General features: G+C 50.3%; 10 protein-coding genes across 10 annotated transcripts; 4 read left to right on the forward strand and 6 right to left on the reverse strand.

Moving 5' to 3' along the window:
- Positions 1-444: 444 nt before the first annotated feature.
- Positions 445-3,456, reverse strand: ANOM_006239 (putative ARID/BRIGHT domain protein (SWI1); the record flags this gene model as incomplete). Its single annotated transcript, XM_015551496.1, has 1 exon — positions 445-3,456. The coding sequence occupies one exon, from the start codon at positions 3,454-3,456 to the stop codon at positions 445-447; it is 3,012 nt and encodes a 1,003-aa protein (XP_015406995.1).
- A 2,804-nt stretch (positions 3,457-6,260) lies between these two features.
- Positions 6,261-7,903, forward strand: rpt3 (proteasome regulatory particle base subunit RPT3; the record flags this gene model as incomplete). Its single annotated transcript, XM_015551497.1, has 6 exons — positions 6,261-6,505; positions 6,554-6,574; positions 6,660-6,758; positions 6,812-7,098; positions 7,155-7,818; positions 7,885-7,903. Exons 1-6 carry the CDS (start codon positions 6,348-6,350, stop codon positions 7,901-7,903), a joined length of 1,248 nt encoding a protein of 415 aa, XP_015407011.1. The 5' UTR covers positions 6,261-6,347.
- A 777-nt stretch (positions 7,904-8,680) lies between these two features.
- ANOM_006241 (vacuolar protease A) lies at positions 8,681-10,644 on the forward strand (the record flags this gene model as incomplete). Its single annotated transcript, XM_015551498.1, has 4 exons — positions 8,681-8,926; positions 9,017-9,167; positions 9,230-9,884; positions 9,942-10,644. Coding segments are annotated over 4 exons (1,341 nt in total), but the record flags the coding sequence as incomplete, so codon positions are not given.
- Positions 10,645-10,734: 90 nt separating this feature from the next.
- Positions 10,735-11,163, reverse strand: ANOM_006242 (putative O-methyltransferase; the record flags this gene model as incomplete). Its single annotated transcript, XM_015551499.1, has 1 exon — positions 10,735-11,163. One exon carries the CDS (start codon positions 11,161-11,163, stop codon positions 10,735-10,737), a length of 429 nt encoding a protein of 142 aa, XP_015407009.1.
- Positions 11,164-12,637: 1,474 nt separating this feature from the next.
- Positions 12,638-15,479, forward strand: fcpA (protein-serine/threonine phosphatase; the record flags this gene model as incomplete). The annotated part of the gene is made up of 4 exons (XM_015551500.1): positions 12,638-12,827; positions 12,872-13,136; positions 13,194-13,280; positions 13,355-15,479. Coding segments are annotated over 4 exons (2,547 nt in total), but the record flags the coding sequence as incomplete, so codon positions are not given.
- Positions 15,480-15,945: 466 nt separating this feature from the next.
- ANOM_006244 (uncharacterized protein) lies at positions 15,946-16,702 on the reverse strand (the record flags this gene model as incomplete). The annotated part of the gene is made up of 3 exons (XM_015551501.1): positions 15,946-16,049; positions 16,153-16,427; positions 16,551-16,702. The coding sequence occupies 3 exons, from the start codon at positions 16,700-16,702 to the stop codon at positions 15,946-15,948; spliced, it is 531 nt and encodes a 176-aa protein (XP_015407007.1).
- A 736-nt stretch (positions 16,703-17,438) lies between these two features.
- On the reverse strand, positions 17,439-18,668 carry ANOM_006245 (arginase). The gene is made up of 3 exons (XM_015551502.1): positions 18,554-18,668; positions 17,884-18,467; positions 17,439-17,813 (listed from the first exon to the last, which is right to left on the reverse strand). The coding sequence occupies exons 1-3, from the start codon at positions 18,638-18,640 to the stop codon at positions 17,510-17,512; spliced, it is 975 nt and encodes a 324-aa protein (XP_015407006.1). The 5' UTR covers positions 18,641-18,668; the 3' UTR covers positions 17,439-17,509.
- Positions 18,669-19,182: 514 nt separating this feature from the next.
- On the reverse strand, positions 19,183-21,810 carry ANOM_006246 (glutamyl-tRNA(Gln) amidotransferase subunit PET112; the record flags this gene model as incomplete). The annotated part of the gene is made up of 5 exons (XM_015551503.1): positions 19,183-20,444; positions 20,494-20,635; positions 20,689-20,765; positions 20,821-21,055; positions 21,781-21,810. 5 exons carry the CDS (start codon positions 21,808-21,810, stop codon positions 19,183-19,185), a joined length of 1,746 nt encoding a protein of 581 aa, XP_015407005.1.
- Positions 21,811-22,355: 545 nt separating this feature from the next.
- Positions 22,356-24,144, forward strand: ANOM_006247 (uncharacterized protein; the record flags this gene model as incomplete). Its single annotated transcript, XM_015551504.1, has 3 exons — positions 22,356-23,412; positions 23,465-23,843; positions 23,904-24,144. The coding sequence occupies 3 exons, from the start codon at positions 22,356-22,358 to the stop codon at positions 23,944-23,946; spliced, it is 1,479 nt and encodes a 492-aa protein (XP_015407004.1). The 3' UTR covers positions 23,947-24,144.
- Positions 24,145-24,686: 542 nt separating this feature from the next.
- Positions 24,687-27,505, reverse strand: ANOM_006248 (uncharacterized protein; the record flags this gene model as incomplete). The annotated part of the gene is made up of 2 exons (XM_015551505.1): positions 27,174-27,505; positions 24,687-27,105 (listed from the first exon to the last, which is right to left on the reverse strand). Exons 1-2 carry the CDS (start codon positions 27,395-27,397, stop codon positions 24,687-24,689), a joined length of 2,643 nt encoding a protein of 880 aa, XP_015407013.1. The 5' UTR covers positions 27,398-27,505.
- Between the last annotated feature and the right edge of the window lie 147 nt (positions 27,506-27,652).

The raw sequence follows: 27,652 nt of genomic DNA on the forward strand, positions 1-27,652 counted from the left end.
GAAACCTGCACTTGTAGCATCATGCCCAAATGAGGGCATTTACAAAGTTCACCATCCGTTGTCTGAACAATCTTTTTACACCAAAACAGACGATGAAGAGTCCGATCCGTACGCAGGACCCGAGGACCAAGTAGACCAAAACGAGAACAGGTAGGGGATAATGACCATGAAGTAAATTTACCCATTGAGACATCATGCATGATCTTTCGCCCGAGGGTATTGAGCATTGTACAGCGATAAGCAAAGATACACAAATCAAAAGGTCACGCCTCACGTATCTTCCCACCGGCGCCAGACAAAATCACAAGAATAAATGGTTTACTCAATAGAAGACATGACAGAAGTAAACATCAAGATGGCATATTGAAAGTGATGCTAGACATTCACCGACGCTATAAATAACCAAAAGAAAAACCAACCGCACACATCCTATCTAAGACCAGGTCATTCTGCCAGTCGCGCGTATGTTATCAGTTGCCGCACGACGCCGGGATCCACATTGTGCATGAGTAACGCCCCGAGTAAGCTCTCTTTCTTTGGGATTATCCCAGACGGGAACCGCAACGCCGAGTTTGAGTCGGCATGTTTAGACTTCTCGGCCAGTCTCCGGAGAATGCCCAACCCACGGTTAATGATGGAACTATACGCAGCAGCTTCCGCTTCAGCCTGTCCTCTTGCAGCATGTGATTGGCGGGGATTAGTGTTGGTTGGAGGAACACGTTCGGTACTCAGGAGGCAGGAAAGTCGGAGGAGATGAATGGCAAATCCGTCAACCGACTCAAGCCATGATTTTGCAAGGTTACCATCCGCAAACCCGGAAAGGATGTCGGCGGCTAACAAGCCCTGCATGAGGAAGACTTTACGAGCATCTGCTATGGCTAACGGTTTCCGAGGCTGGTCGGGAACCGGGCAGATAGCAAGGCCGAAGGAACGGGTAAGCAATTCGTGCTGAGGGATGCCACTTCCGTCTCCGGAGAAGATTGCCTTGAAAAACGTCCGATTGGGCTCATCGCGCGCCAAAAGCTTGGCTAAGCTGTCTACCGCTGCCGGGGTATACTTATGGACGGAGGCACTGTAGGCGGTGAACATGACGCCATCCGGTCCCTGACTCGGTCCAGGGAATGGGGCAAATGACAGGAGAAAATGTAGGAGAGAGAGAGCTTCTTCTTTGCTCGGCAGTTGAATGGTGTGGGCCAGGTTACTCAGATAAATGACTGTGTCCTTCATGAAATCGAGGGTATTCTGATTATTTCGTAAAAGCATGTTTCGAGTTCCCAAATAGCGGATGATAGTGGAGATGAATTGCACGACCGGTGGCGTTGAAAGTACCCCAAAGTTCGATTCGGTAAATGAAAAGTTGCGCAGTATCGTTGTGATACAGATGAGTCTATCAACGGCTCGGTCTAGATCATAATCGAGGCTTCCAAATTCGGGAATATCAGCCAAGGATGTCCACTCTGACTGACAACCCCGGGTAACCTCCTCGTACGTTGGAAGAAGCATGACATCCGACACCTCAGCAGCATGCTCAGCAAGGAATTCGGCTTGGTCTTCTGCACACTCAACCAAGCTGTCAACCAAATCCTCGCAGTTGTCCAGTGATATTTGAATTGCCGGTTCACAGGATATGGTTGCAAGTGTGTCTAAAGCCAAACGCATCTCCGCGTGAATCCCTGACTTGATACCCATTGTGAGAGCGTGTATATCAATTACGCCAAGTTCGGAGAATGCGGGAACGTTAGGCTTGAATCTCGCGATTTCTTCACTTAGTTGATAAATTTCATCCACCGCGACTGGGCCATGAAGGTTACTTTCTGGCAAGACCATAGGCTTGAAAGGGTCCTCGATCGGATGCTTCAGAGGCTGATCAGGATTCTGATCAAACTGCTCGGACACCTTGCCGGACACTGAACCTGGATCTTTGGCCGATGGTGCTGGCGACTGGCCGGATTGTTGCCCAGTAGAGTCGTGAGGTGTTGCCGGGGGTTGAGATTGGCGAGAGACGCTGAGTCTGTGCTGCTGCTGCTGCTGCTGTTGTTGTTGTTGTTGCTGCTGCTGCTGCTGCTGCTGCTGCTGCTGCTTATTTGGCACCTTCACTGGCGTAGGAGTAGCAAACCCATTAGGCACATTGCTAGGCATATTGTTTGGTACAGGTGCATTACTCGGAGACGGCTGTCCAAGTTGCTGCGAAGCCTCGAAATTTTGATTTGGTTTGACAGATGGCGACTGGAACTGCATACCTGAGGGATCACTAGGTTGTCGTGACAGCGAACTTTGCTGCATCTGATCCGCAAACTGTTTCTGCTGCGTGCTCAGGAAAGCTTGCTCGTAGGCAGCAAGGTTCCGCTGGTAGTGCTCTCGAATTTCCTGTACGGCCATCGGAAACTGCATTGGGGGATATTGAAGCTGCTGAGCTATTACCGGCCACATGTTCGTGGCGTTGATCTTCTTTGATCCACCCAGCTTCATAACGGTAGCATAAAGTTGCACTAAATTAATTGGGCGCCCACAGACAATGGGATTCGGATCCAGGGGTAGATTCCGTGACATCATGAATTTCTGTAACGACCTCATAAAACCTTCCGGATTGGGAGGTTTTGACATCGTCTGTTGCATCTGTCTGATGGCCGCCATTTGCTGAGGGTTGGCCATGGCATTCATACCAGCCGCCACGGGACGTCCAGCCAGAGCAGGGTTCATATTTATCGGACGGCCTTGATTTTGCATTTGAATGGCGTGTATTCGCTGTTGTTGTTGCTGTTGTTGGGCAGCCATTGCCTGGTATCCCTGTGGCATGCCACTGAAGTGCGCTTGCATCGGTGCTTGCACACCGGCGGAGGTCATAGCGGTTCCAGGCGAAAACTGCCCTCCCATACCCTGGGGGAATGGTTGACCAGGAATGAACGAGCTATTCTGCGGGGTGTTTACTCTGCTTGGATGATCCGGCTGCGACGGCGATACGTGGGGCCCAACATGAGGACCAGCGGGAGAGAATGGACTGGGCGATGCTGTTCCCATTCTTTGCACACCATGCTGGTCGAAGTCCTGGATAATCGGTGACTGACTAACATTTGGTGAGGTCCCTTGTTGAAGATGTTGGTACTGAGCAGGATGCGGGGCGAATTGTGTAGCGCCATTTGTCGGTCCTTGGTACCCTGGGAAAGGCACCTGATGAGGCGTCTGCGATCGCGAGGCAGCTAGTCCACCTGGTGCCTGCCGGGGTGACATTGACATGCCATCCTCGGGACGTGGTCGCTTGGACGGGATCACCTGGTTAGGATTGTGGAAACCGGGAGATGCATTTCGCGGCACGCCATTGAACATGCGCTGGAATTGGTTAGGATCGGGAGTGGGAGATGCATGGAGGAAGGCGGTGGAAGGATCTATAGTCGCCTGGTGAAAGGCACCATTATCATGGTTGGGGAGGTTCGAGGCGTCGGCTAGCCAGGCATTCATGTCGTGTGGTTTTACCAACCCATCTGCAAGGTGAAGGCTGTCAGATTTATGACACAGAGAGTGGAGTATGGTTTCAATCATCAATAAGCATCGACAATAAATGCGATATTAAAGCCATCATAGTTCCGGATAGAAAGATGATTAGCAGAAAATCGATCAATCATCGTTTGAGGGTTCTAGACGCGTCAAGCCGAAGTGTGCGGCGAGTCGCGCCTTGGTCTGCGACACGAACACACTACAGTCTGGACCGACATGGAAGTGAAGCAGAGGGCAAAAAGGGTAAGCTGGGGTAGGCAGCTGTTTCTTTTTAGACAAAGGAACAGCAATGATGTACATACCGACAAGGCTGGACAACTAAAATGCCGACTCACAAGCGGATGATGGAAAGCCGGTCCCGAAATGGTAGCGGTTGCAAGGCCTGAGAGAGGTTGCGAGGATCTGAGGTCACGGGACCATGGGCGCCGCAGGCAGAAAAAAGTACCTGGCGTAATAACGGACTGACGAGCTGGGGACAGAAACCATTAGCAAATAGCAGGAGGGGAGCTTCTAGACCAATACAAGAGTGTACAATAAAATAAAATAGAATAAGAATAAAAATAAAAATTATGGGTAAGCCATCAAACAATCAGAAGCTATCATTTGTAGCGTGCGTGATAGACCCGAGGAATGGAGAGACGGGTAAGCAGTGCGTGGCCACAGTTGGTGCAGCGTGTGATAGGCAAAAAGAAGGTAAACCCAATAACTGAAGACAAGCGGGGGGGAAGGAATGACATGACAGGCGTACCTGAATAATGGCTGCAATAGTCTGTAGGGCCGTGTTAAATGTTGTATTTTAATTTAGATTTTTTTTGGTTTAATTTTAATTCCCCTACTGTCTTGGGGAGGAAAGGGAGATCACTTGGAAGAAAGAAAAAGTGGAGGCACGGGGTAGAAAGGCAGGAATGGAGACGGGCGTGGAGAGAGGAACGGACGCCTCAAGAGTCAAAAGACACTAAGGATAAGAAACGGGATAAGACACAGAAAGGGAGGAGGGTACATACGAAAACTGGCGTATGACTTTCCAGTAAGTTATTTTACCAGTGGGCAGCAGAACACAAGAGAAGTCTCAGGCAGTCATCAGCAGTCGGTTAGCATTGGCGGTAAAAGGGGAAAGGAGAGGGAAAGCAGTAGGCGGAAAGTGGCGGCAAGACGAAAGAGGCTGGAGCTTAGGTAACACCCATGGTGGATCGGTGCAGGTGGGCATCCGACTATCCCCCTTTCGGACATATTGGTCAATCTCAGGTTTGTGCCATGAGCATTTTACTTCGTCCAACTGATTTAGAGCATTCATCCTGAAGAGCTTGGTCAGGTCTCTCACTTTCTCTCGTTCCCCCAAAGAGAACCTCTAGCGTTCTTTCATGCTGAGAACTTGTCGGTCGCTGGAAGACTCGGTAGTAGTGATTTGACTGGTCAAGATCAACCACTACCACATTGATAGTACGGCCTTGATGCGACTGCTGGTTTGTCCAAGAAAGTAACCATTCGAGCATGTCTGTAACCTGTCAAAACAAACAGTGACGGTAATCTGTTGAGTAGTTTTATAAATGTTAAAATATTTTGGTTTCTGCTGGCTTGGGGAGCCACCGAATCCTCAATTGTCTGGGTGGATGCGTATGTGGGTATCGAAATAGACAGTGTGTTGGGGTAAGGAAGCCTGCGTCGGGCAGGATCTTGGAGATGGGCTGTCCAGGAGAACCTGGGGACGAGGGAGCGTTAGATGGATGGAAGATGGGTAAAAGCAGAACAAAAGAAAAATATCATCATGACAAGGAAATAGACGACGAGGGCACCTGATTCCCTTTTAACAGTATTCCATCAGCTACTCCGTGCTAAGCCCACCCATTAAATCCGCCTGGTCTGAGTAGTCAATGTACGAATGGATATGTTACCGACGGCACTCATTATCTGCCAGCCCTTGCACGCATCCGTTTAAATATGTATTAATCATGTTTTAGGTCTCTTTCTCTGTCTCCCTCTTTTTCCGTTTTGGACGGGGCCGTTCATTGTCCCACCTGCCACATTTTTACGGTTCTCCACTAGTTACAATGGTATTTGCTTGGTAATAGATGATGGACGTGAATCGGGACCGTTGGTGTGTGGACTCCGGGCTCTTGCGACAGTAAACCAACACCATGGTTACGGGGGCACTACAACTAGTTCGATTACGATCTGGACACGATCTCTGTGGTTTAGAGAAAGGCCAATGTTCAGTCGATCCTTAGAATCCAAATAATTAGAGTGTTGAGAAGAGTAAAACACATTTCAAAATACTCCGACAGAGTCTCTTACTTGCCATATATATATTTCCTCAAACCACATGGACACCAGCCCATGCACACTCGAAAGCGGGCTAGCATTGGCATAACAGCACACCACGTTGGAACTATAATATAATCAATGTTGTCCGATCGGAGCGAACTGTTCTTACATGAGGCAACTATATATAATTATCTAAATTAGAACACGAGTGTTAATGACTGGCTGTGTCTTGTATAGCACCAATTCAAGGTAATCGTTAATGAGAAACTGGGGCTATTTCCACCCAAGAAAAAGAACAACGCAACACTGTTATTTGACATTCGATTTGATTCTCACAGATGCGTTGCCACATTCGGGCATGAGACAGTTGACCGTCGCTATACTAGTAGCGCTATTGGGGCCGAGCTCCCATCCACGTGACCGCAACCGTAAGCTACCGTCGAGCCAGTTTGGTTATGATCAAAGCAAAAGCTCCGATTCTCTCAACACCACCCAACCGTTAGATCTGCCGCTCTGATTTCTCAGCCACCCTTCATAGTCCCTACAATCGAATCCTCTACGTTACCGCTTCTCACCCGTGTCAAATATCCACCATGGGAGACGTCGCCGTGGAGAATCCGGCGAACAACGTCACGCTTCATACCAAGCCGGCACCATTGGACACCATCCCCAACATAGACTCCATCGAAGGCACAGGGACCGATGGAGGTGACGAATATGCTACTTTGAAGAAACTCCAGAGACATTTAGAGTATGTTGGAAACGGAAAACCTCCATGCTCTGTACTGACACTTAATAGATACATCCAGCTACAGGAGGAGTACATCAAGGATGAGCAAAGGCAAGCTAGTATTATCTCCTTCCACCACAGCGGCGGTATTATTAACATCCATCCTCAACAATAGGAGCTTGAAAAGAGAGCTCGTTCGTGCACAGGAGGAAATTAAACGGATACAAAGTGTTCCCTTGGTTATAGGCCAGTTCATGGAGGCGATCGACCAAAAGTACGGGCCTAACATGCACTTGATAGAGGGGTTTGCTAATGGAGGCTGTCCAGTACCGGGATCGTGCAATCGTCAACTGGTTCGAATTATGTCGTCCGGATTCTTTCCACGCTCGACCGCGAGAAGCTCAAACCATCGTCCTCGGTCGCTCTTCATCGCCACTCGAACGCCCTCGTTGATATCTTACCTCCAGAGGCCGATTCCTCCATCGCTATGCTAGGCGAAAATGAGAAACCGGACGTCACATATGCCGATGTTGGTGGACTTGACATGCAGAAGCAGGAAATCCGCGAGGCGGTGGAATTGCCATTGACGCACTTCGACCTGTACAGACAAATCGGTGGGTCGATAGGTTTAAATGAGTTGGCAATTGTGCAGTGTTGCTTACTATCGCAGGTATCGATCCTCCTCGTGGTGTCCTGCTCTACGGCCCTCCTGGAACAGGTAAGACTATGCTGGTCAAAGCAGTGGCGAATAGCACAACTGCCAGCTTCATTCGAGTGAACGGTTCCGAATTTGTTCAGAAGTATCTGGGTGAAGGTCCTCGCATGGTCCGTGATGTGTTCAGGATGGCCCGGGAGAATGCCCCCGCTATCATCTTCATCGATGAAATCGACGCCATTGCCACCAAGCGTTTTGACGCTCAAACTGGTGCTGATCGTGAGGTCCAACGTATTCTTCTGGAACTCCTCAACCAAATGGATGGCTTCGAGCAATCGAGCAATGTCAAGGTCATTATGGCTACCAACCGGGCCGATACTCTGGATCCGGCTCTGCTGCGTCCAGGTCGTCTGGACCGAAAGATTGAGTTTCCCTCTCTTCGTGATCGGCGAGAGCGTCGGTTGATTTTTACCACCATCGCGTCTAAGATGTCCTTGTCCCCCGAGGTCGACCTTGACTCGCTGATTGTGCGTAATGAACCTTTGTCCGGTGCCGTCATTGCTGCTATCATGCAGGAGGCTGGTCTACGAGCTGTGCGGAAGAATCGGTACAACATTATCCAATCGGACCTTGAGGATGCTTATGCTGCCCAAGTGAAGACTGGACAAGAAGCGGACAGGTATGTTATATTAATCCGTCACGGTGCTCCGTTTATTATTATATTTAACTAACAACCTATCTGCAGGCTTGAATTCTACCGGTAAATGGGTGTATTTATTGTTGGTAGTAATGAATGAGCTAGAAATACCGGGTAACGTGACGAAAGGGTAGTCATGAGTTGTAACGTGAAACTTCAGACTCTTATCACATATGTAAGAAAATGATTGATGTGTTTTAAGGTAGTACGTAGTACGTGTAAATGACTCGATCGAATGAGGGTATCTCTCGTACAGTACCTAGTCTCATTTTTCCACTGTTTCCGCTGCCTATCGGGGTCGGCAGTGCCGCTCCACTTGTGATTGTTCAGTTACTTGTACATACAGAGTAGTAGTACCTATCAGTCCTGCCAAGATTACAGTCAGATAGGCGGCGATCCTTAGGCACCTGCAGAGGTATAGATTGCGCATACCGTCATTTAGTTAAGGAACATAACTAACTTATCAGCCTAGCGCCCGAGGCGGTCTTACATCATCTCCCGGCGGCAATCGATCCACAATTTGGGTCAGTGATAAGAGAAACATTGGGGCGAGAGTTGGGTCGACCCTGAAAGATAGAGAGAGAGAGAGATAGCATTCTTGTTTTATAATGGAAGGTATATATACATATAGATAGAAACACACGAGAATGAAGTGTTCCTGGCGGTATTGTACACAGTCAAGGTTCTTGTACCTTGGAGATCAAGTGACGAGACACCCGTGATGCAGGATCTCCACTTCCATCCAATGACGCATCGACTGCCCGCATGATTGGTTGGCACGCAGGTCGCTCCGCAACCGGTCCGCATCACCTCACTTCCCCCAGACCTGAAGGTACCTCTCCCGTCCTCCTCTCCCTCCCCATCCTATCCCTTTCCAGACCCTGGTTGTATTCCATCATTTTTACCGTCCCATATCAGTAGAGTTATCGCCAGTGTTCTTCTGTGTCCGTTTGTTGAGGTGTTGCTTTTGTTGTCGCCGTTGTCGCCCATCATGAAGTCGACCTTGGTTGCAGCCTCTGTGCTGTTGGGCTGTGCTACCGCCGAGGTTCACAAGCTGAAGCTCAACAAGGTGCCCGTGTCCGAGCAATTTGTGAGTAGAACTCTCCATTCTGGCGATGCAAATATTCCTCCACACTTCTGAAAGCTTGTCGGGACGAACCTCTAACTAAATCGTACCCAGAGTATGCACAACATCGATACTCATGTGCAGGCGCTTGGCCAGAAGTACATGGGAATCCGTCCCAGCATCAAGCAAGATCTCCTCAAGGAGAACCCTATCAATGATATGGGACGTCATGATGTCCTTGTTGACAACTTCCTGAATGCACAATGTACGAAACCCTAGTAGTACTACTTGCGGCGGAGCTCCTGCTTACACATAGATCCCCCAAAGACTTCTCCGAAATCGAAATCGGCACTCCTCCACAGAAGTTCAAGGTGGTCCTTGACACTGGCAGCTCCAACCTATGGGTGCCCTCCTCGGAGTGTGGCTCTATCGCCTGCTACTTGCATAACAAGTACGACTCATCTTCGTCGTCCACGTACCAGAAGAATGGCAGCGAATTTGCCATCAAGTACGGCTCCGGTAGCCTGAGTGGATTTGTTTCTCAGGATACCCTCAAGATCGGTGACCTGAAGGTGAAGGATCAGCTGTTCGCCGAGGCGACCAGTGAGCCCGGCCTTGCTTTTGCCTTTGGCCGCTTTGATGGTATCCTCGGGTTGGGATTTGACACCATCTCTGTCAATAAGATCCCTCCCCCCTTCTATAGCATGCTCGACCAGGGCCTCCTCGACGAGCCAGTCTTTGCTTTCTACCTTGGAGACACAAACAAGGAAGGTGATGACTCCGTAGCGACATTCGGTGGTGTTGATAAGGACCACTACACCGGCGAGTTGATCAAGATCCCTCTTCGCCGCAAGGCCTACTGGGAGGTTGACCTTGATGCTATTGCCCTTGGCGATAGCGTTGCTGAACTCGACAACACTGGTGTCATTCTGGATACTGGCACCTCCCTCATCGCCTTGCCCACCACCCTTGCCGAGCTTATGTAAGTTGAGCCTGTGTCCTGTGCATATCTATGATACCCTTACTAACTACTCTGAAGTAACAAGGAAATCGGTGCTAAGAAGGGCTTCACTGGCCAATACTCGGTCGACTGTGACAAGCGTGACTCCCTGCCTGACCTCACCTTTACCTTGAGCGGGTACAACTTCACCATTGGTCCCTACGATTACACCCTCGAAGTCCAGGGCTCTTGCATCAGCGCCTTCATGGGCATGGACTTCCCTGAACCCGTTGGACCCTTGGCCATTCTGGGTGATGCGTTCCTCCGGAAGTGGTACAGTGTGTACGACCTTGGCAACGGTGCTGTCGGCCTGGCCAAGGCTAAGTAACGGAGTAATCTATCATGTTATGTTTTTATTGATTGCTTGTATACGAGAGACAATGGTGCATGATAGCCTGCCTCGGTAGTTGGTTGGCCTTTTTCTGTTGGGGGAAATCGGCCAAGACTCCTTCGGTCATGACCTCTATCCTGTTTGTTATTGATATTTTGCGACTCAGTGAGTCGCTGGCTATGCTCTAATGACATTCAAATTGGATGCCGATAGTTCTATATACACTGCGATATTCACGCGTATTTTTGATCTATCGGTACTAATATTTCCTAATAAAGGCAGCCCAAGTAGACAGTTTTACCTAGTGTATCTCTATAAACTTAATCACTCACCCATCACTGTGTAAGTCTTTCCATAGACAAGGCAGCCTCGGGCGTTTTGCAGTCATTTGGTTCCAGGTAAAAGGTAATTCGGCCATTCGAGTAGACAAACCCTCTTGAATCTTGAATGTCACATAACCAAACGGACAGTCCCACAACTACCAGAAGACTAAAGGACAAATCAAAACGGCAATATCACAATAACCGAGAAGTTATCTGAGTGGTCATAGGTATGAATCTCTGCCACATGTAGACCTGACTGTTCAGCAAGCTTTCCCACTGCTTTCTTGAGCGCTCCTTTCCGCCCACCCAGACTTATCAGTGAGAGATCAGCCAGTGTCGCCTGCCAGGGTACTTTGGTCTCCGGCAGGACCATCTCATCAATGAGGATCTGCGAATCATGGGCCATTGCAGCACGTAGATGCTCGAGGATTTGGATACCTTGGAGGTCTGGATAGTCGTGAAGGATTCTACGAAGGTAGTAGAACTTGGCGCCTGGAGGGTTGATGTTTATGTTAGTTGAGGACGGTAGGATACTGGGCCAGTTGTGCTGAGTACGAATGCAGGACTTGCCTTTGATGACTTGTGTCTGGGAGATGTCATGTGCCATGGTTTCTACTCCGTCGATTTGCTTTGAACTTTCCGTGGTCTGCTTCTATGATGAGTCCATTTGACGCAAGGCAGCGAAGTACATATACTAAAGGTCACAGGTGGCAGTAGTCAGATACGGAATGTTGCGATCAATGGACTGGAGCTTTGTATCGATTTCTTACTGAATAACTGAGGACTGGCCCTAGATTTTTGGGCCAACTGGGCCACCTCAAGGGTATCTCGCTTTGAGAGAGTAGCCGGAACAAACCCAATTCAATACCGAGACAAACGGCTGCAAGCTGCAAGTGCAGGTGCTGGGACGGTGTAAGGATAGTCCCAATTATATGAACTCAAGCTTACACCATTGGAAATTCCCATGAGCAAGTCTTTGGGCGTCTCGAATTCTAACAGGAGTCGACAGAGAGCATGTCGGATTTGAGCTCGAAGACAGGATATTGGCTAATGATGGGTACTAGGAGAAGGAACTGGTGGTTGGTATTTTATTTCTCTTTCCAAATAGTCTTCTTTGCGGTCATTTATAGATCTTGATGTCTCTTGCTCCACGGAAACTCTGTGGAGTTGAAGCTCTGTGATTGGCCAACGATAATACATCTACATGTCCGGGGATAGATGGAGGCCACCGTGTGACATACGAGTGGTAGTGGTAGGTAAACATGTCTCTCTTAAGCTGCCTGGGAGAGAATACGCAATTGTAGTGGCCTGACTCTTTGTATCGTCAGCGGTGGAGGTTCCCGGTTCTCAACACATGCCCCGTTCAAGCCCTAAACCAAGCTCATCATCTCTACCGAAGCTCGATGAAAACTGTTTTGCTTCCTCGTAACGTGAAGTTTGACCCTAAGGAATCCTGGCGGAAGGTATGGGAAACTCAATTGATACGCCTCCACTAATTGCAGCAAGTGATCGAGTGTCTCGTGACGCTTAACATGGCACGCTTTTAGTCGTCAGCGAAGGCTGTTTCTGACTCATGCGGGCATGCGGTTTGAGTTGTTCAAATCTTGACCAAGGACCGTGTGGCTTTGGCTGCAGGAACCACTCGTCATCCGTTCTTTCAGGCAACCCAGAGGATGTCCACTGGCTGGTATACGAACTTAAGACGAGTGGTATAAGAAGAGGGTCTCGCCCCCGCACGGGCTCCCGAAATCCATAACAAGAGAGCGGGTCTTGGCAGCCAAACCTTGTTTCCTTGTGCTTTCCCGGCAAACGGTTCAAACTGCTTTTCCTCTCTTTCATCATCACACCGTTCGGAAGTTCACCTCTCACACCACCCAACAACTGCTTCATCCTCGCTCAATCCCAACCCCTTACTGACCTAGACTTTTCTTACTCCGCCATTTTGCGGCGCATCTGCCGATCTTCTCTTTAGCCTTTGTAAATTTTTCCTGTCCTTGTTCCCCGTCGCGTCACTCTTGCGGCGATCGACCTAAGCTATTGGAAGCCACACCCCGCCCCGCGAACCAAGTTGAACATTTTCGTGTCGCTTTAGCTGTTAGTCGCCGGCTTTACATACCATCAAGTCTGAGCTAGGATCGGTTCAAGCCTACCCTCGTCGGTTTTCCAATCCGCCGCCAGGCGCGTCGGGCATGGCGCCATAGCTGCTGGAACCGGGTCTCTACTCGCAATTCATGCATATTGCCCCTTTGTCAATTGCTATTGTCAATAGAGGTAGGGTCATCAAACATTAAATCATTAAAAGAGAGAGAAACGAGCCAAGTCGTACAGGAGTATGCTTCTTCGGTTACCGCCCAGCCTCCACTACCCGATCACCGTAACGTCGCTGCTGAAACAGCCCGGCGACTCGGTGGAGAGGGACGAGGCGCTGTTCTGGTATGTCTACCAGACGACTGTCACCGAGGGTGATGGGCTGGGCAATAAGATTGAGGTCAAACGCAAGTTCCCGACCAAGTATGAGTCGACTGTTGATGGCGAGGTGGTCCAATGGAAGATTGCAAAGGGCGACATCATCGATGAACCGTAAGTCCTATTGCCTTATTACACAATACATGGTTGCGATTGTTAACATATGGACAGTGTCGAGGTCATCGAGATTGATGAGCCATGTGCTCACGAAGTCCAGTTTGGGGGCCTCTGTGCGGAGTGCGGCAAGGACATGACCGAGTAAGTAGGAGAAATACCCTATACGATACTATAGTTTTCTACCGCACGAACACTAACCTTGCAACCTCCTACAGGTCTACATACAATACGGAAGTGACAGATTCGATGCGCGCGACGATTCAGATGGTCCATGATAACACCGCGCTAACCGTGAGCGAGAAGGAGGCTGCACGGGTGGAGGAAGATGCGAAACGCCGGCTGCTGTCAAATAGAAAACTCTCTCTGGTGGTGGATCTTGACCAGACTATCATCCATGCCACTGTCGATCCAACCGTGGGGGAGTGGATGGAAGACAAGGATAACCCAAACCACCAAGCACTAAGCGATGTCCGTGCATTCCAGTTGGTAGACGATGGACCGGGCATGCGTGGTTGCTGGTACTATGTCAAGTTACGACCAGGTTTAGAGTCATTCTTGCAAAACGTCTCAGAGCTCTTTGAATTGCATATCTACACCATGGGTACACGAGCATACGCGCAACACATTGCAAGTATCATAGATCCAGACCGAAAGCTGTTCGGCGATCGCATCCTCAGTCGTGATGAGAGTGGAAGCCTGACGGCTAAGAACCTCCACCGTTTGTTCCCAGTGGACACAAAGATGGTTGTTATCATCGACGACCGCGGTGACGTTTGGCGCTGGAGCCCTAACCTTATCAAGGTTTCTCCGTACGACTTCTTCGTTGGCATCGGGGATATCAACTCGAGTTTTTTGCCAAAGAAACAGGAGCTGGGGACAGTCGGCAAGGCCGGGGAGAAGACAGGAACGAGACCCACAAAATCTCCGCTTGAACATCATGTGAACGGTACAACAGCGAAACCAGAGGGAGAAGTGTCGGCGTTAGAACAACTTGTGACCATGGGTGGCGGAGACAACCCGAGACTACTGCAAGAACAGACAGACGCGCAGGAAGAGACAATAATGCACCAGGTGGAAGACCGCCCTCTGCTGCAGAAACAGAAGGAACTAGACGCTGAAGAAGATTCTGCAGAGAGTATTGATTCCTCTTCTAGCATGGATGAGTCGCAAGACTCAAGCAAACATCGCCACCATTTGCTGGAGGATAATGACAGGGAACTCTTCCAGCTGGAAGAGCGGCTTGAGCAGGTACATAAGCAGTTCTTTGAAGAGTATGATCTGAGGCGAACGAGGGGGTTGGGTGGAAGAGTGGCAGCTCTGAGAGGCGAGAAGACGCCTTCGAAAGAGAAGGATGTTGATCTAAAACTGGTGCCTGATATCAAGGATATCATGCCACAGATCAAGCGCCAGATCCTCGGCGGGGTGATTCTGGTATTTTCCGGAGTGCTTCCGCTCGGAACAGATACCCAGAACGCTGACATCTCTCTATGGGCGAAGAGTTTTGGGGCTGTTATCTCTCAGAAGATCAATGTGAAGACCACCCATCTGGTGGCCGGCCGTAATCGCACGGCTAAGGTTCGGGAGGCGACGCGGTACACCAACGTCAAGATCGTCACAACCCAGTGGCTCTTGGACTGCCTGACGCAATGGAAATGGCTGGACGAGGAGCCTTACTTACTTCCCGTCCACCCTGACGATCGAGGAGAGCCAATCTCGCCTGGCTCCAAGGAGATGGAAAGCGGATGGCTTTCATCATCGGAAGACACGGGAGATTTTTGGACCGAGGAAGAGGACGCGTCAGAATCCACAGAAAACATTCTCAAGTCCACCGGCCTCGACGAGCATTCCCCGATTGGTTACGATGAAGACCAGCAAGCCGCTGTCCACGAGGAACTGAAAGAGTTCCTTGGCAGTGACGATGAAAGCGAAAGCGACAGCGAAGTATCGTCCTGGGCAGAGGAATCGACATCCAACAAGAAACGGAAGCGTGATGAAGGCTCAGAAGGCGGGGATGAAGAAGAGAGTCAAGAGGAAGGCGATCAGCCAGGCTCACGCCTCTCACAGCGTATCAAGCGCTCCTACGAGCGGAGCACGGGACTGAAAGAAGTTGCGACTGCGGCCACCGACGATCCCGCTCATCAACCGCCCGTGGCTCCAGAATCCAACGAGGAAAGCGCGCAACAAGGTTCGGACGAGCCTGCATCTCAAGACCTCAATGCCAACTTGCCTGAAGACCCCGCAGAGGACGACGACGAACTCGAGCGGGAGATGATGGCTGCTTTCGAGGATGGCGACTACGACGCCAAAGCGGAAGAAGACATTGCGGCAGAAAACGGTTGATCTGTTTCCTTGTGTATTGGTACTGCTCGACTTCTCCTTCTCCTGTTCATATTGGGGCGTTGAGGTGTATGTGACGATCCTGTAGCGGCTTCTCCGGGGCAAATTACATGGTCAGCACCATATTGCTGTTGTTGATACCACTTGGTATCCCAGATTGGCTAAGATTTATTATGCTTTCTCATTCCGTTGCAATTGGTGCGATGCAATGATGGCATAGCGATGGCGTTGGGTATCTGACTCGCATCTGATTGACTGTCTGATAAGTTTGTTCATAGTGATGTTTCTATAGTATTCAAGACAAAACAAAAAAAAAGAAATCTCAAATTTTGGATATCATACCATACAACGCCCATATCTTCATACAAAGTCGATCAAAAGTCATCGCATAATCATCATCAACATCATATCCGGTCATATAAACACAACAGAAAGAAAAAATAAAAAAAAGACCAAGGAAAAAAATCAATCAATCATATACATCCCGATTAACCTGCCACGACATGATCATCATCCACAAAAAGAAGATGGTATTGACCAGCTCGAACGCAAATGCCGTCTTCCAGCAATCACCTACCGACCGCATCAGTGCACAATCCCAAATCAGAACTCCCGACTCCAGTTTTCTCAATAAAAAAAAAAGAAAAGGAAGGGAAAGGAAAGGAAAGAAACTTACAAATCGTCTTCTGCGTCAACCACGCCAAGGTCTGCATATTATTCCCCCCGGCGCGATTATCCACGATATAGATCTGGCAATTATCATTGACGTTCGCGACCACGCCGTACAACTGCAACGAGGTCTCGATCAAGCCGGTCAACCAGAGGACGAAGAGGATGAAGCTGCCCAGGAGGATAATGCCGGGGAGCAGGAAGCGCTGGGCGGCGAGGATGAGAATGAGCACGATGAAGAAGATGCCGAGGGCGCCGGAGACGACCATGAACGGGAATAGCCTTGTTTGTAGTGTTAGTTATGTGATTATTTATATCTTCATTTATCTAGTGTGCGATTATTGAAACAGGGAAAAAAAAGAAAGGGAAGAGAAGATCATGGTGTGGAGCAAGAGGGATATGTACCATGGTGTACCCAGACGCATCTCGGACTGTACCGACATGAGCCAGGCAAAGATGCCCATGCAGATGGCCGAGGATGATAGCACGATGAGGATCCAGACGTTGAGTTGCAGTTCGGGCCAGTGATAGCGTCTGCGACGGTAGACGACGGCCATTTTGGCTTTCCTTGGCTGTACGAATATGTGGGAAGAATGTATGTAGTATGTATGTTTGTTTGTATATGTCTGTGAAAATGAATGATCGCTGCCCGTCGGGGATATAATTTCTCACACCCGGCCTGTCTGCATGTGTGTATACTTATATTCGATCCCCCCGCCGGGTGGATTTGTATAGGCTGATCAGGTACGCTTGCGGGGAGGAATGAAAGTGCGGTCACTCCTTTCCCACCGCAACAACAAGGCCCGTCGGGCACGAGACAAGACGACTCAATTGGTGGCGAACGTGCAGATGCAAGAATGAAGCGCAGAAAAGACAGCGCATCGGCGCCGTACTGGCGTTGGGCTGTTGTTTTCGGGGTTCTTTGCGATTGGACTGGCGCGGGGAGTCAAGCACCAACTGTTATGTAAGCGGTGAGCGATTCATCGTTCTGGATGTCGCTGGAATTCTTTATTTAGACAATCGAGGACGGGGGAATGGAAAGAAGAGAGATCTATCATCAGAGGGAAGGGAAGGTGGAGCATTTTGATGTAAAATGAGGTGGCAGGTGGAAATTGCGGTGGCAGGGGATTTGATATCTGTCAACCGTCCTATACTTACCCTAACTGCAGCTACCTTCGTTTTTACCATCAGATGCACCAACGCCAGTCTTGAAATCGTTTCAATGTCATTGTACATATCTTAATGCTGTTTGGTCATGTCTAAACATAATGTGATATCTGAAAAATAAAAAAAAAGGAAAAGAAAAAGAATAAAGAAAATTCCCATCCCGTCGCCATCTACCAGTCTATTAAGTCTACATCGGCTCACAGGAGGGTGTCACCCAGTGCACTGCGCACCAGCGAGCAACCGGTCCGAATGGTTTCGGAGGCGCCTACCGACTCCAGGCTGGGGTTGACCTCCACCAAGTCCATGGCGACCAGGTTACCGGTCTCGTGCACGCACTCGCAGATGAAATCACCTTCACGGAGAGTCAGACCGCCACGCACGGGAGTGCCGGTGCTGGGAGCCCACTGCGGATCCAGAGCATCGACGTCGAATGAAAGGTGAATAGGGGTGTCGTTTCCGATGTGGGCCAGAGCCATCTCCACCACACGGCCGATACCGTACCTGTTGGGGGGTTAGCTTTGGCTTCTTTGTGCTCAACTCCGAAGGGAGAAAAAAAAAAAAGGAGACTCACCGATCAATGTCGTGCATGCTGAACGCCTTGATGCCGTGCTCCCGAAGGATTTGCTTCTCGCCGCGATCAACATCCCGCAGACCAATGTAGACCAGCTTACGGGTGCTGACGATGTGCTCATCCTGCAACCAGCCGAAGATGTCCTTCTTCTCCTCGCGGGCCAAGCGAGTCAAGAATGCCATGGGCATACCGTGGATGTTTCCACTCGGGCTCATCTCCGGGATGTTGATATCGGCATGCGCATCAACCCAGATGACGGCCAGCTCCCGACCCAGGCGTTCGCGGGTAGCCTTGGCCGAGCCGGAGATGGATCCGATAGCGATCGAGTGATCGCCTCCCAGGGTCAAGACCATTTGACCCTGCTTGGCCTTCTCGTAGACCTGTGTGCTCAGCGCTTCGGTCACGGCGCTCACCGCACGGGGCTTCTTCATGCCACGGTGATCGGGGTCCTCGGCGGGGATCTGGTTTTCGTAGTAGTGGACGGTGTCGTCATAGTCGAGGGTGTAGCCAAGGTCGTCGCGGAGTTGATCGAGGAGACCAGCCTCGACCAGAGCCATGGGGGCAGCCTCAACGCCAAGTTTGCACTGTGTCAGGATCAAAACCCGGTTAGCTGTGGTGTTGCGATCTAAGTGATCAACATGATCGACACCCGCGCGTGGGAGGATCATACCTGGCCGCCATTGAAGCCGACTGCTACCACACCCAGGTTTCCGGGCTTGGACAGGAAGCGTTGTGTGATGGTGGAGGGTTGAGTCATGGTGAAGGGTAAGAATTGGAGGGGTGGATGTGAAAGTGAGAGGGAGAGAGTCTTGATCTGATAGAGGGGAGAAAAAAAAGATTCTAGAAGCGGACTAAAAAGATAAGATCTTGCAAGTGGGGAATCGTTTCCGAAGGGTTGACACCACCAACAATGAATGAGTCGAGGAACGGGACAAAGGGAGATGAGATGCGATGAGGGAGAGAAGTCTGAATAAGACACAAGAACAGAATCCGGACCCAAAGAACAGGGGAATTGAGGTTGTTTAAGTAGGGGAGACATCGTGGGGCGTAATCGGCGGCATTCTTGGGCGGATCGCTAAGACCTGCTTTTAGGGATCGAGGCTTCCCCTAAGTACAGGTCCAGGAGAGACGCCGCGACGGCGTCGCCATCCCACTCCACCCCAAGTTTTCATTAGCAATTTATTGCGATAGCCGGGAGGTAATCCAAAGATACGGGATTTTACAGGAAATGGAAGGGTATCATTATGGTTATGGCTATGGCTATGACGTTATCTATACACTCGTACGAATCCAACACCCTCAAGCGCGCGACGGCCCCAGAATCAGTTCCCGGAGGATCGCATCCGCCCTGGGCGCTTCCACTCGGCCCTTTTCGCCCATGCGCATCATCTGTCCAACAAACCAGCCCAGCTTCCCGAGCTGGTTCTTCGTCCGGATCTGCTCGACCATTTGCGGGTTCTGACTGATTGCTGCTTCCGCCAACGCAACGTATTCCTCTCGTGAGAGAGGCCGGAGAAGCAGGTTCTCCTCCTCCAGTAACTGAGGAATCGCCCGAGTGTCTCCGTCGAAGACCATGGCGAGCACCTGCTTGGCGGTAGGACCGGTGATCCGCTTGCGCTGGACGTGATCGATAATCTGAGCCAGCGATAGCGCAGAGACTCGGTCTGCATCCCAAGGAAGGCCTGCTTTGGTCAACAGGCCCCCAAGCTCGTGGAGAACCCAATTCCCGGCCACGCGTGACAAGCCCCCACGGCTCGTAGGATCCTGATCCTGCTGCTGATCGTGCAGGATATCCACCACGTCCTGGTAGTATTCTAAGCGAGCGCCATCCTCGAGCTCAACCAGCGGCTTAGCGTCTTCAATCGAGAGACCGTACTCTTTCCCCGTCAACAGCCCAATCAGTTCGTCCGAGGAAGTCGGTAATGTGCTGGCCAGCTCCGACACGAGATCAGCCCCGATGAGGAGCGGTGGGAGATCCGGATCTGGCATATACCGGTAGTCGACTTCGCCTTCCTTGCCTCGAAGTTTCCGTGTTTCCGTGCTCCCAATTGTCCAGCCACGGGTCTCACCCTCCACAACACCACCACTCTCTAGCACCGCAATCTGGCGGTTCTTTTCCGCAATGATGGCATCCTCGACAGCCTTGAAACTGCTCAGGTTCTTGATCTCCGTGCGCTGACCGAGGCCGCCGATGCCGCCATACTGATGCGGACCCTCGGCCTCACCCCGCTGACGGATCGAGACATTCACATCGGCTCGGAGACCGCCCAACTCCATACCAGTGGTGACTGCGCTGCACGATTGAAGGATGGCCTGAATCTTCCGGACGCACGCGGCCGCTGTGGCGGGCGTGTGGATTTGGGGCATCGTAATGATTTCGACCAGGGGGTGGGATACGCGGTTGAAATCAAGAAGCTGCGTGGAGGGAGGGTACTCCTGTGATTTGGCTGTGTCCTGTTCGAGCTGCACTTGCTTGATACCGATGCGAACGTGATCGCCATCCTCTGGCGCGATCCCATCGTAGCCGAACAAATCCACATAGCCGTTTTTCGCAAAAGGTTCTGCGAGGGTTAACCCACGGTCACGACACTGGAGCCATTTTATATTCACCATAGTATTGTGTAATCTGGTAGCCGGCGGGCTGGTCCTGATAGAAGTAGTGTTTCCGGTCGAATCTGCTCACGGGCTGGATATCACAGTTCAGGGCGAGTGCGGCGCGGAGGGCAGGTAGCAGCGTTGGAACTTGGAATTCCTAAAGTAGTTCAGCCTCCACTGAATATCGGAAACCTGATCTGGACAACTAACCGGCTGGCTACCTGGGAAAGCCAAGTCGAACAGAGCAACATTTGAGTTGGGTAGGTCGGTGGATGATGTCGGAGCACCTGGTCAAGCAGAAGTCAGATACATGCTTGACCGAGAGAAAGGTAGTCCTCGCACGTGAAAATAGTTTATTCTCGGTATTCAACTGCGCATGAATCTCAATCCCGACAGTGAGCTCCCATTTTTGTCGCGAAGCCTCCTCGCTCTCCCTTCTCTGACGCTTCTCGCTTTTAACGCCTTCGCATTTTGTTTGAGCTGTTTCCGGAGTGGTACCCGGTCTTGCGACTCTGGGGCTGAGGTCTGTAAGCACCGAACCGAACGAGACGGGTTCGTCAGGGTGGGCAGTCGAGAGCTATAGGGTCGGGGACATTGAGAACAAGGAAGAGAGCGGGCTGCTCGAGTCGATTGGCGCAGCCAGGGGCGGAGCATATGGGAGGGACGGAGGGGTTTTATGGATAGCTGAATGTGGAAATAGTGATCTTCTTTCGGCGGGGGAGAAGTGAGTGTGGAATATATTGACTCGGAACGGGGCAATTGATTGAAGGAGATAAAAAAAAACCAAGATTTAGTAGGTATATCTTGTGACTATCTTGGGGAAAAGGCGGAATGACGGAGTTGGTCATGTGTTATTGCTTTTCCATCCCCCAACTGCTTTACAGAGTACAATGCGATTATTACCATCGCTGCTTTTTTATTTTTTATTTTCATTTTTTATTTTATTTTACCAGATTATGCACAATTTTTTGCTAGGGACGATGTTTAGCTATGGGCTCTACATAACTAGCTAATTAACTAACACAGTATCATAAGAATGAGGTAAGCCAATGCAGTGCAGCCAACACATCGGTTCTTGACACGACGAGTATGACGATGAGAGACGATATGATATGATATATTCTATCTTCTCTCAAGAAAACCCCATCCCACCACATTCATCCCGCTCTCTTCCTTCCACTCGAACGAGATCCCTCCCAAAAGAAATCCTCAAAAGAGAGAGAGAAAGAGCAAAAGTTCTCTCCCTTACCGGATTGAGTTTGGACTCCTCCGATGATCTTCAGCCAAAGATCGTCCACAAACCCCACCGAAAGATAGAGGGAGAATGACCATGTGAGATGTTGGCTGACGGGCGAAGTTGAACGACGCTTTTGCATTCGGTTTAGTTCCAACATGAGACTTTCGATCTGTCGCACTATTGCCTCCATCGTTTGGGGCGGAATTTAATTCGAGCTTGATCTATTTATTGAACAGTTGCGGACAGACCGCCCGTCAACAGTCCTTCCCGATCTACGCGCAAGGGCTTCGCTTGTCGGTATGTATACATCGGCTCATCGATAGACTCTATCAGCTCCGATTTGACGCCCACCCACACACCCGCTCTGCTCTTGACGCCCGTGAAACAGAGAAGAATTCAAGCCTACATTCTACTCAACATTCCTCCAAAACTGATAGCCGAAAATTTCCCACCCGCGCGAGCGTCCTACCCTCTCCCTTGTTATGTCTTTCCTGTTAGCCCCTCCGAGCAACATTTGGGTACTGTGTCTGTTTCCATGACTTCACGATTTCAATGCTTCCGGGATATGGTCTTCAAATGAAAAATACCGCCTTCACATCCAGTCCGAGCAAGTCTTCTGCTACTTCCGTTCTGAGTGACAATGTTGCTCTATTCAGGATCGAGGCGCTCCAAGAAAGCCTCTAAAGACGGCGGCAATAAGGCTTCTACAGCTTCAGTTGCCTCCGGGAAGTCCCACTCTACTTCAAAAACCTCGCGATCCTCCGGAGACGCCGCCAAGAAAAAGAGCACCTCCGAGCAGTCCGCCGGGTCAAAGAACAACGTCCCAAGTTCCAAAAAGGCGCAGGATACACAGGCGACGAGAAACCCTACTTTCAAGGCAGCGGAACCGGAGAAGAACATGCCTAATGTATTCGAGTACCTTGAATCAGGTTCCAACACTGACTCCGACGATTCCTACGTCGAGGATGATGACGTCCTAAACCACAACCTCAGCGGTTCGTTCAGGAATCCACATGTTAGACTTGCACGCCAGGCGAATATGACAGCGCAGGGTATGGGCGCTCCGAGCCGGACATCATCTATACGATCAAAGGGCTCAATGGATTCCTACCAAATCCCTGGTATGCTTGAACTATCTACTAGAAACGGCTCGGCTCGGCGCAAAATGTCCATGGAGGGTTATCTGACAGAGGAGTCGAACGGCTCCGACAAGCGGAAATTGCGTCTGAGCCCAATGCCAGAATCCTACGAGCCCTCTCACGATCCCACAGCGTTCCATCCTCCATTCCCCCCGTCCCCGCCACAAAGCCCTGAGGAGGATCTTCACCATATCAATAGGAAGTCAAGGCGAAAGAAGAAATCCTCATCCATTCCTTCCGGTTATGGACGCCTCAGCTGGCAGTTGAGCTCATCTGTCGAAAAGGAGGAGCCATCGCTTCCCCCGCTTTACCGACGATTTGAAGATATAAACCACCGCGTACTCCTCTATCTCCAGGACGAAATCGCACAGATGGAAGAGGAACTGCACGTATTAGATGAATACGAAGAAATGCATCGCGTAGCAACTGCGGAACAAGAAGGCACAAACATCGTGCCCGCTTCAAGACGCATGGATGCCCAAGCGCAGGTATATTCATCCCTGCATTACCGACGGGAGGAGGTGATGGCAGCCTTAGTACAAAAGACCCAGCAATACAGTGAGTATCTTGACACGAAACTTAGACATCGCTCCAAATCTAACCAAACAAGATAACGCCCTCAGTGCATATAGCAAAGTCACTCAGGCCCTCCCCAGCGCGTCCGATAAAGACATCGACACGTATCGCGCCTGGATGAAGGAAAATGCTCCCGTCGCAGTGGCCGAGACCCGTTTCCTAGAACACAACAAAGACCTCATCTCTCTTACTACACGATCGACATCCAACGCTCCCTCTGCCTTCTCGGCGATCATCATTGCTTCAGCAGCTATCCTCCTTCCCCTACTAGCCTTTAGCATGATCGCTGAATTCTCAGGACGTCTTCTTGTCGTCGCGATGGTGGGCGGCGCGGCATCTGCGATTGCGTCCAATTCTGCAGCTGGTGCCGAGAGATTCGTTGCTTCTCACGATGGGTGGAGAATTGCTACATTGTATGTTCCTATGAGAGTTTTCCTATTCTTAACTAGAATACTAACTTTGTCTATCTGCAGATATTTCGGATTCATGACGATAGCCGCTATGTTTATTCCTTGATTAGCCGATCACGAAAGCATGGGGACTGGTAACATAATGATTTACGAATTTCCTTAGCAGTGATGAATTTATGCCTTCTATTACTCATGTTGGCCAAGTACTATTATCTGTGTGGCAGGGGGACTGGCCAAAGGGTGGCGTTTAGGATACTGGTTCCGATGGCAGAAAGCCTAGGGTTTATAAGGGCTCTCCGCTTCTTTCAATATCTCGTTATAATCCTGAATAAGTAATACTTGGAGTAGAAGTTGCAGATAAACTAATACATAGCATTTCTAGGTGAAAAGCGTGTAGCCACAAAAGTAATAGAGACACTCCGCCCGCGAGAAACCAGAGCAATCTTGGGAAACAATCCGCGCCATTCGCTGATCTTCATCTCGTCGGGAGATGGCAACAGGGTTCTTCAAAGGGAATTCATAGCAGCAGGGAAACGACACGCGTACGTACACACACACACACACCAGCTAATAGTCGTAGTAAGATTGTTATAAAGGTAAATTGAGAAGAGGAGCCAAAAAACCTCTCTTCCTGTCTCATTCTCAAATCTAATGACCCGTAGCTTTGAGAAATCAAGAGAATATAATGGATTAGGGAACGGACAGAGGCAAAAGGCAAGTCACAAAAGGTCAAATACAAATCATAACAGTGTAACACCATTAACCGAGCCTTCCTTTTTCTAAAGACAAGGGTGAACGTAAGCATGGAAACACAACTCCGAAACGGCCAGATGATATTTGCTCGACTCATGAGGGGACCGCATTGCCGTTCTGTTTGTTACCGGGGGTTACGCTTCGATCCTGAGAGCTGCCTTCGGTTGTGGGTTGTGGTGTTGAGCTCTGTCGTGCATGAGCGGCAAGTTGTGTTCTATTCCTCTCCATCAGTGCGGCTTGTTCAGCGGCACTTCGCGCGTAAGTCATGGCAGCTGCTGAGTTGGAATATGCCGCCGATTGTGCAGGAGATTGGTTGGAAGAATAGTTGCCGTATGGGGGAGGTTGTTGTGGTTGTTGTTGTTGTTGCTGCTGCTGCTGCTGCTGTTGTTGTGGTTGTGGTTGTGGTTGCGGCTGTTGCGGCTGCTGCGGTATGAACCGTTGCTGAGGGTTATTAGAGCCCGGCGTCATGTATGGAGTTCGTGGAGCCGCATATGATGCTTGTTTCTGAGGAGAAGCACTACGCCCCGTTGCGAAAGAAGCGTTGTATGCCCCTGGTTGTGCGGGGCGCGGCGTGTAGGGCTGTGGCGAAGCTTGGGCGGCCGGCCCTTGCTGGGCCGAGTAGGAAGCATACCCATTTTGCCCTGGTCGCTGGAATTGCTGATTGAACTGAGGGGTGGGCTGAGAGTATCCCGGAAGATATCCGGGTCGTTGTGACGGTGTTGTTGGGGGCCGAGGTCCGGCGTATTGTTGCGGATGGCCTGGAGTGTATGGTCCAGAAGTTGAGGGCTGCCTTGCACCATAGTATGGCTGTTGAGGGAAGCCGCCTTGCGATTGGACCCGAGAGCCAGAACTATAGGGCCGCGAATTGTACCGCGATGGCGTTGAAGTTCGATTCGCAGCACCACTCATTGGGGCCATGGCCGCACTTCGCTCCTGATGCGCTGTAAAGTCGTCCTTCTCCATAGTTCCCCGATAGTCCGGGTTCTCGATGACGATTTTCTGGCTTATATTCAGCTCGTCCAGCTGATCGCCGTTTAATTTTGCAACTGCATACGGAGGTAGATTCGAGATGAGAGCCGCCAGACTTGACTTGAGTGTTTCATATACACCCAGCTCTTCTGTAGAAGGGGTATCTGCGCTCTTTGAGTCGGACCCTGTTTCTTTAGGCTCAGCACCCTGAGCATTTGGGGCTGAGACGTCCAAGTTGCGGATCCTTTGGTACGAACTCAAAGTTTCCAGTAGATCAGAGACATCATGTAATAGCTCATCTATATCCTGCGACTCTGCCTCTTCCTCCTTATCTGCTTTAGAGGCATCGGAACAAGTAACACTATCGGCGAAGTCTTCGGGCTTGAAGTTCTTTACCATCTCCTCCAAGGTACTCTCATCAAGTTCACCAATATTGCCTGGCCGTTCTGACGTCGTCTCTTCCTCGACTTCTTGATATGGTATTGAAAGCAAAGTCTCCAAACGTTTGGTACCTCGTTTGCTCCACCATACCAAATTCTTCGAGTCAGCCTGGACAACGGCACCCGAACTGTCGAATGAAGGCGCGAATGATGAGTAGACACCTTGCAAGACAGCCGAGTCTTCATCAACCCCCAGAGAAGGATCATCCGTATACTTCTCGTCACTGTGCTGCTGAGGCGGCTGATGTTTATCGCGGCGGTTCCAATAAGACGGGGATGATGTGACCCCGCCGTACTGGAGCCACTGCCCAGAGGGCAGAAGGGCAAGGCAGTAATTATTCCGATCACCTCGGAAAGCTTTGAAGTCGGTGATAGCCTCGAATGGGTCAACCCAGCCATTCAGAGCACTCCGAGAGGACTTTGCTTTGCGTGGGGTTTCCAATTGAGGCAAGGTTGACCGAGGTGCAAAAACTTCCCCGAAAGTCCTTTTGGGCTCCGCTGGCTTTTCATCAAGATTGTATGGTTCGATCTTCGTGGTCGTGATACCGTTGGGCAAGCCGACTTCGCGTAGGGGCGCTTGCACCTCCACATATTTCTCTGCTTTCGGGTCATCTGAAGGAAGTGGAACCTTGACGGATTTCTGTAAACTCGAATATAGCTGCTTCGGATTGGCTGGGTTCCCAAACAGCGTCAAGACGAGATTCTCGTTCCGGGTCTCCACATTGGGGGTATTGAATTTCGCCGGTGTCTCTGCATCCTCCTCGGATGTCTCTGCCTTGACGTTCGACTGGCTCGTGTGTGCTTGACGAACGAGACTGTTCAAGAGTTTCTTAAACGCCGCGATCCGATTGACTGTTTCTGTCACAGGCGACCCATCAGCCTGGAGCCCGCTCGCCAGGGCTTTATTCCTCTCAATCACGGCAGCCGATGCTTTCTCGATATCACCCAAGAATTCCGACAGAGTATTATAACGATTCGAAGCGACTCGGGATTGTATAGTGGAGGCTTCGTCTTTTTCGCCCGAGACTTTCGCGCGCTTCGAACGGGGCTTCGCTGGGGATGACGGCAATGGACAGGATAGGAGTTGAAGATCCGTATCGTTTCTTTTGAAGGTTAGCAAATGGGTGCGAACGTGAACAGATATATGGAGAGAGAAGTAAGTGGAACCTACTTGCTCAATATTTCAACAAGATTACGCAGAGTTTCCTGTAGCTTGATCTTTTCCTGGACTTGCGACGCAGACGAGCCAGTGTCTTGAGTGACTTTGTCATCATGACTTGATACACGCTTTCGCTTGGCAGGTGTTGCCAATGAGGGCGGATCGGGAGTGGTAGCATGGAGATCGCCATTTGTAGCTGGGATGGAAGCTGTGCCTCCACTTTCGTCTGCGCTCATGGTTCCGGAGTCGCGCCGTTATGGTAGTAATCCTTTGACGCGAGAATAAAGGGTCGTTCGTAATGTCCAGCGTATCGCACCAGGAACTACAAGGGCGCGGACTTGGTTCCAACTTTGTGAATATAAATTGACGTGGTAAGCCAGAGAAAACCACTATTATGCCCTTAAACACAGAGGCCGATGGTCGAGTGTTCGTTGATCTCCGAAGCGGATGCGCCAATAGTTACGAGACCCAGCAGAGGAGGGTGCGCACCC

The sequence above is a fragment of the Aspergillus nomiae genome (assembly GCF_001204775.2).
Source record: "Aspergillus nomiae NRRL 13137 chromosome Unknown contig00129, whole genome shotgun sequence".
Lineage (NCBI taxonomy): Eukaryota > Fungi > Ascomycota > Eurotiomycetes > Eurotiales > Aspergillaceae > Aspergillus > Aspergillus nomiae.

Excerpts from the sequence above, each read along its gene's own strand:
- ANOM_006245 (XM_015551502.1), bottom strand. The coding sequence starts at position 18,640 with ATGACTCAACCCTCCACCATCACACAACGCTTCCTGTCCAAGCCCGGA. Across the intron at positions 18,468-18,553 it reads TCGGCTTCAATGGCGGCCAG|TGCAAACTTGGCGTTGAGGC; the intron begins GTATGATCCTCC and ends ATCCTGACACAG. Across the intron at positions 17,814-17,883 it reads AGCATGCACGACATTGATCG|GTACGGTATCGGCCGTGTGG; the intron begins GTGAGTCTCCTT and ends ACCCCCCAACAG.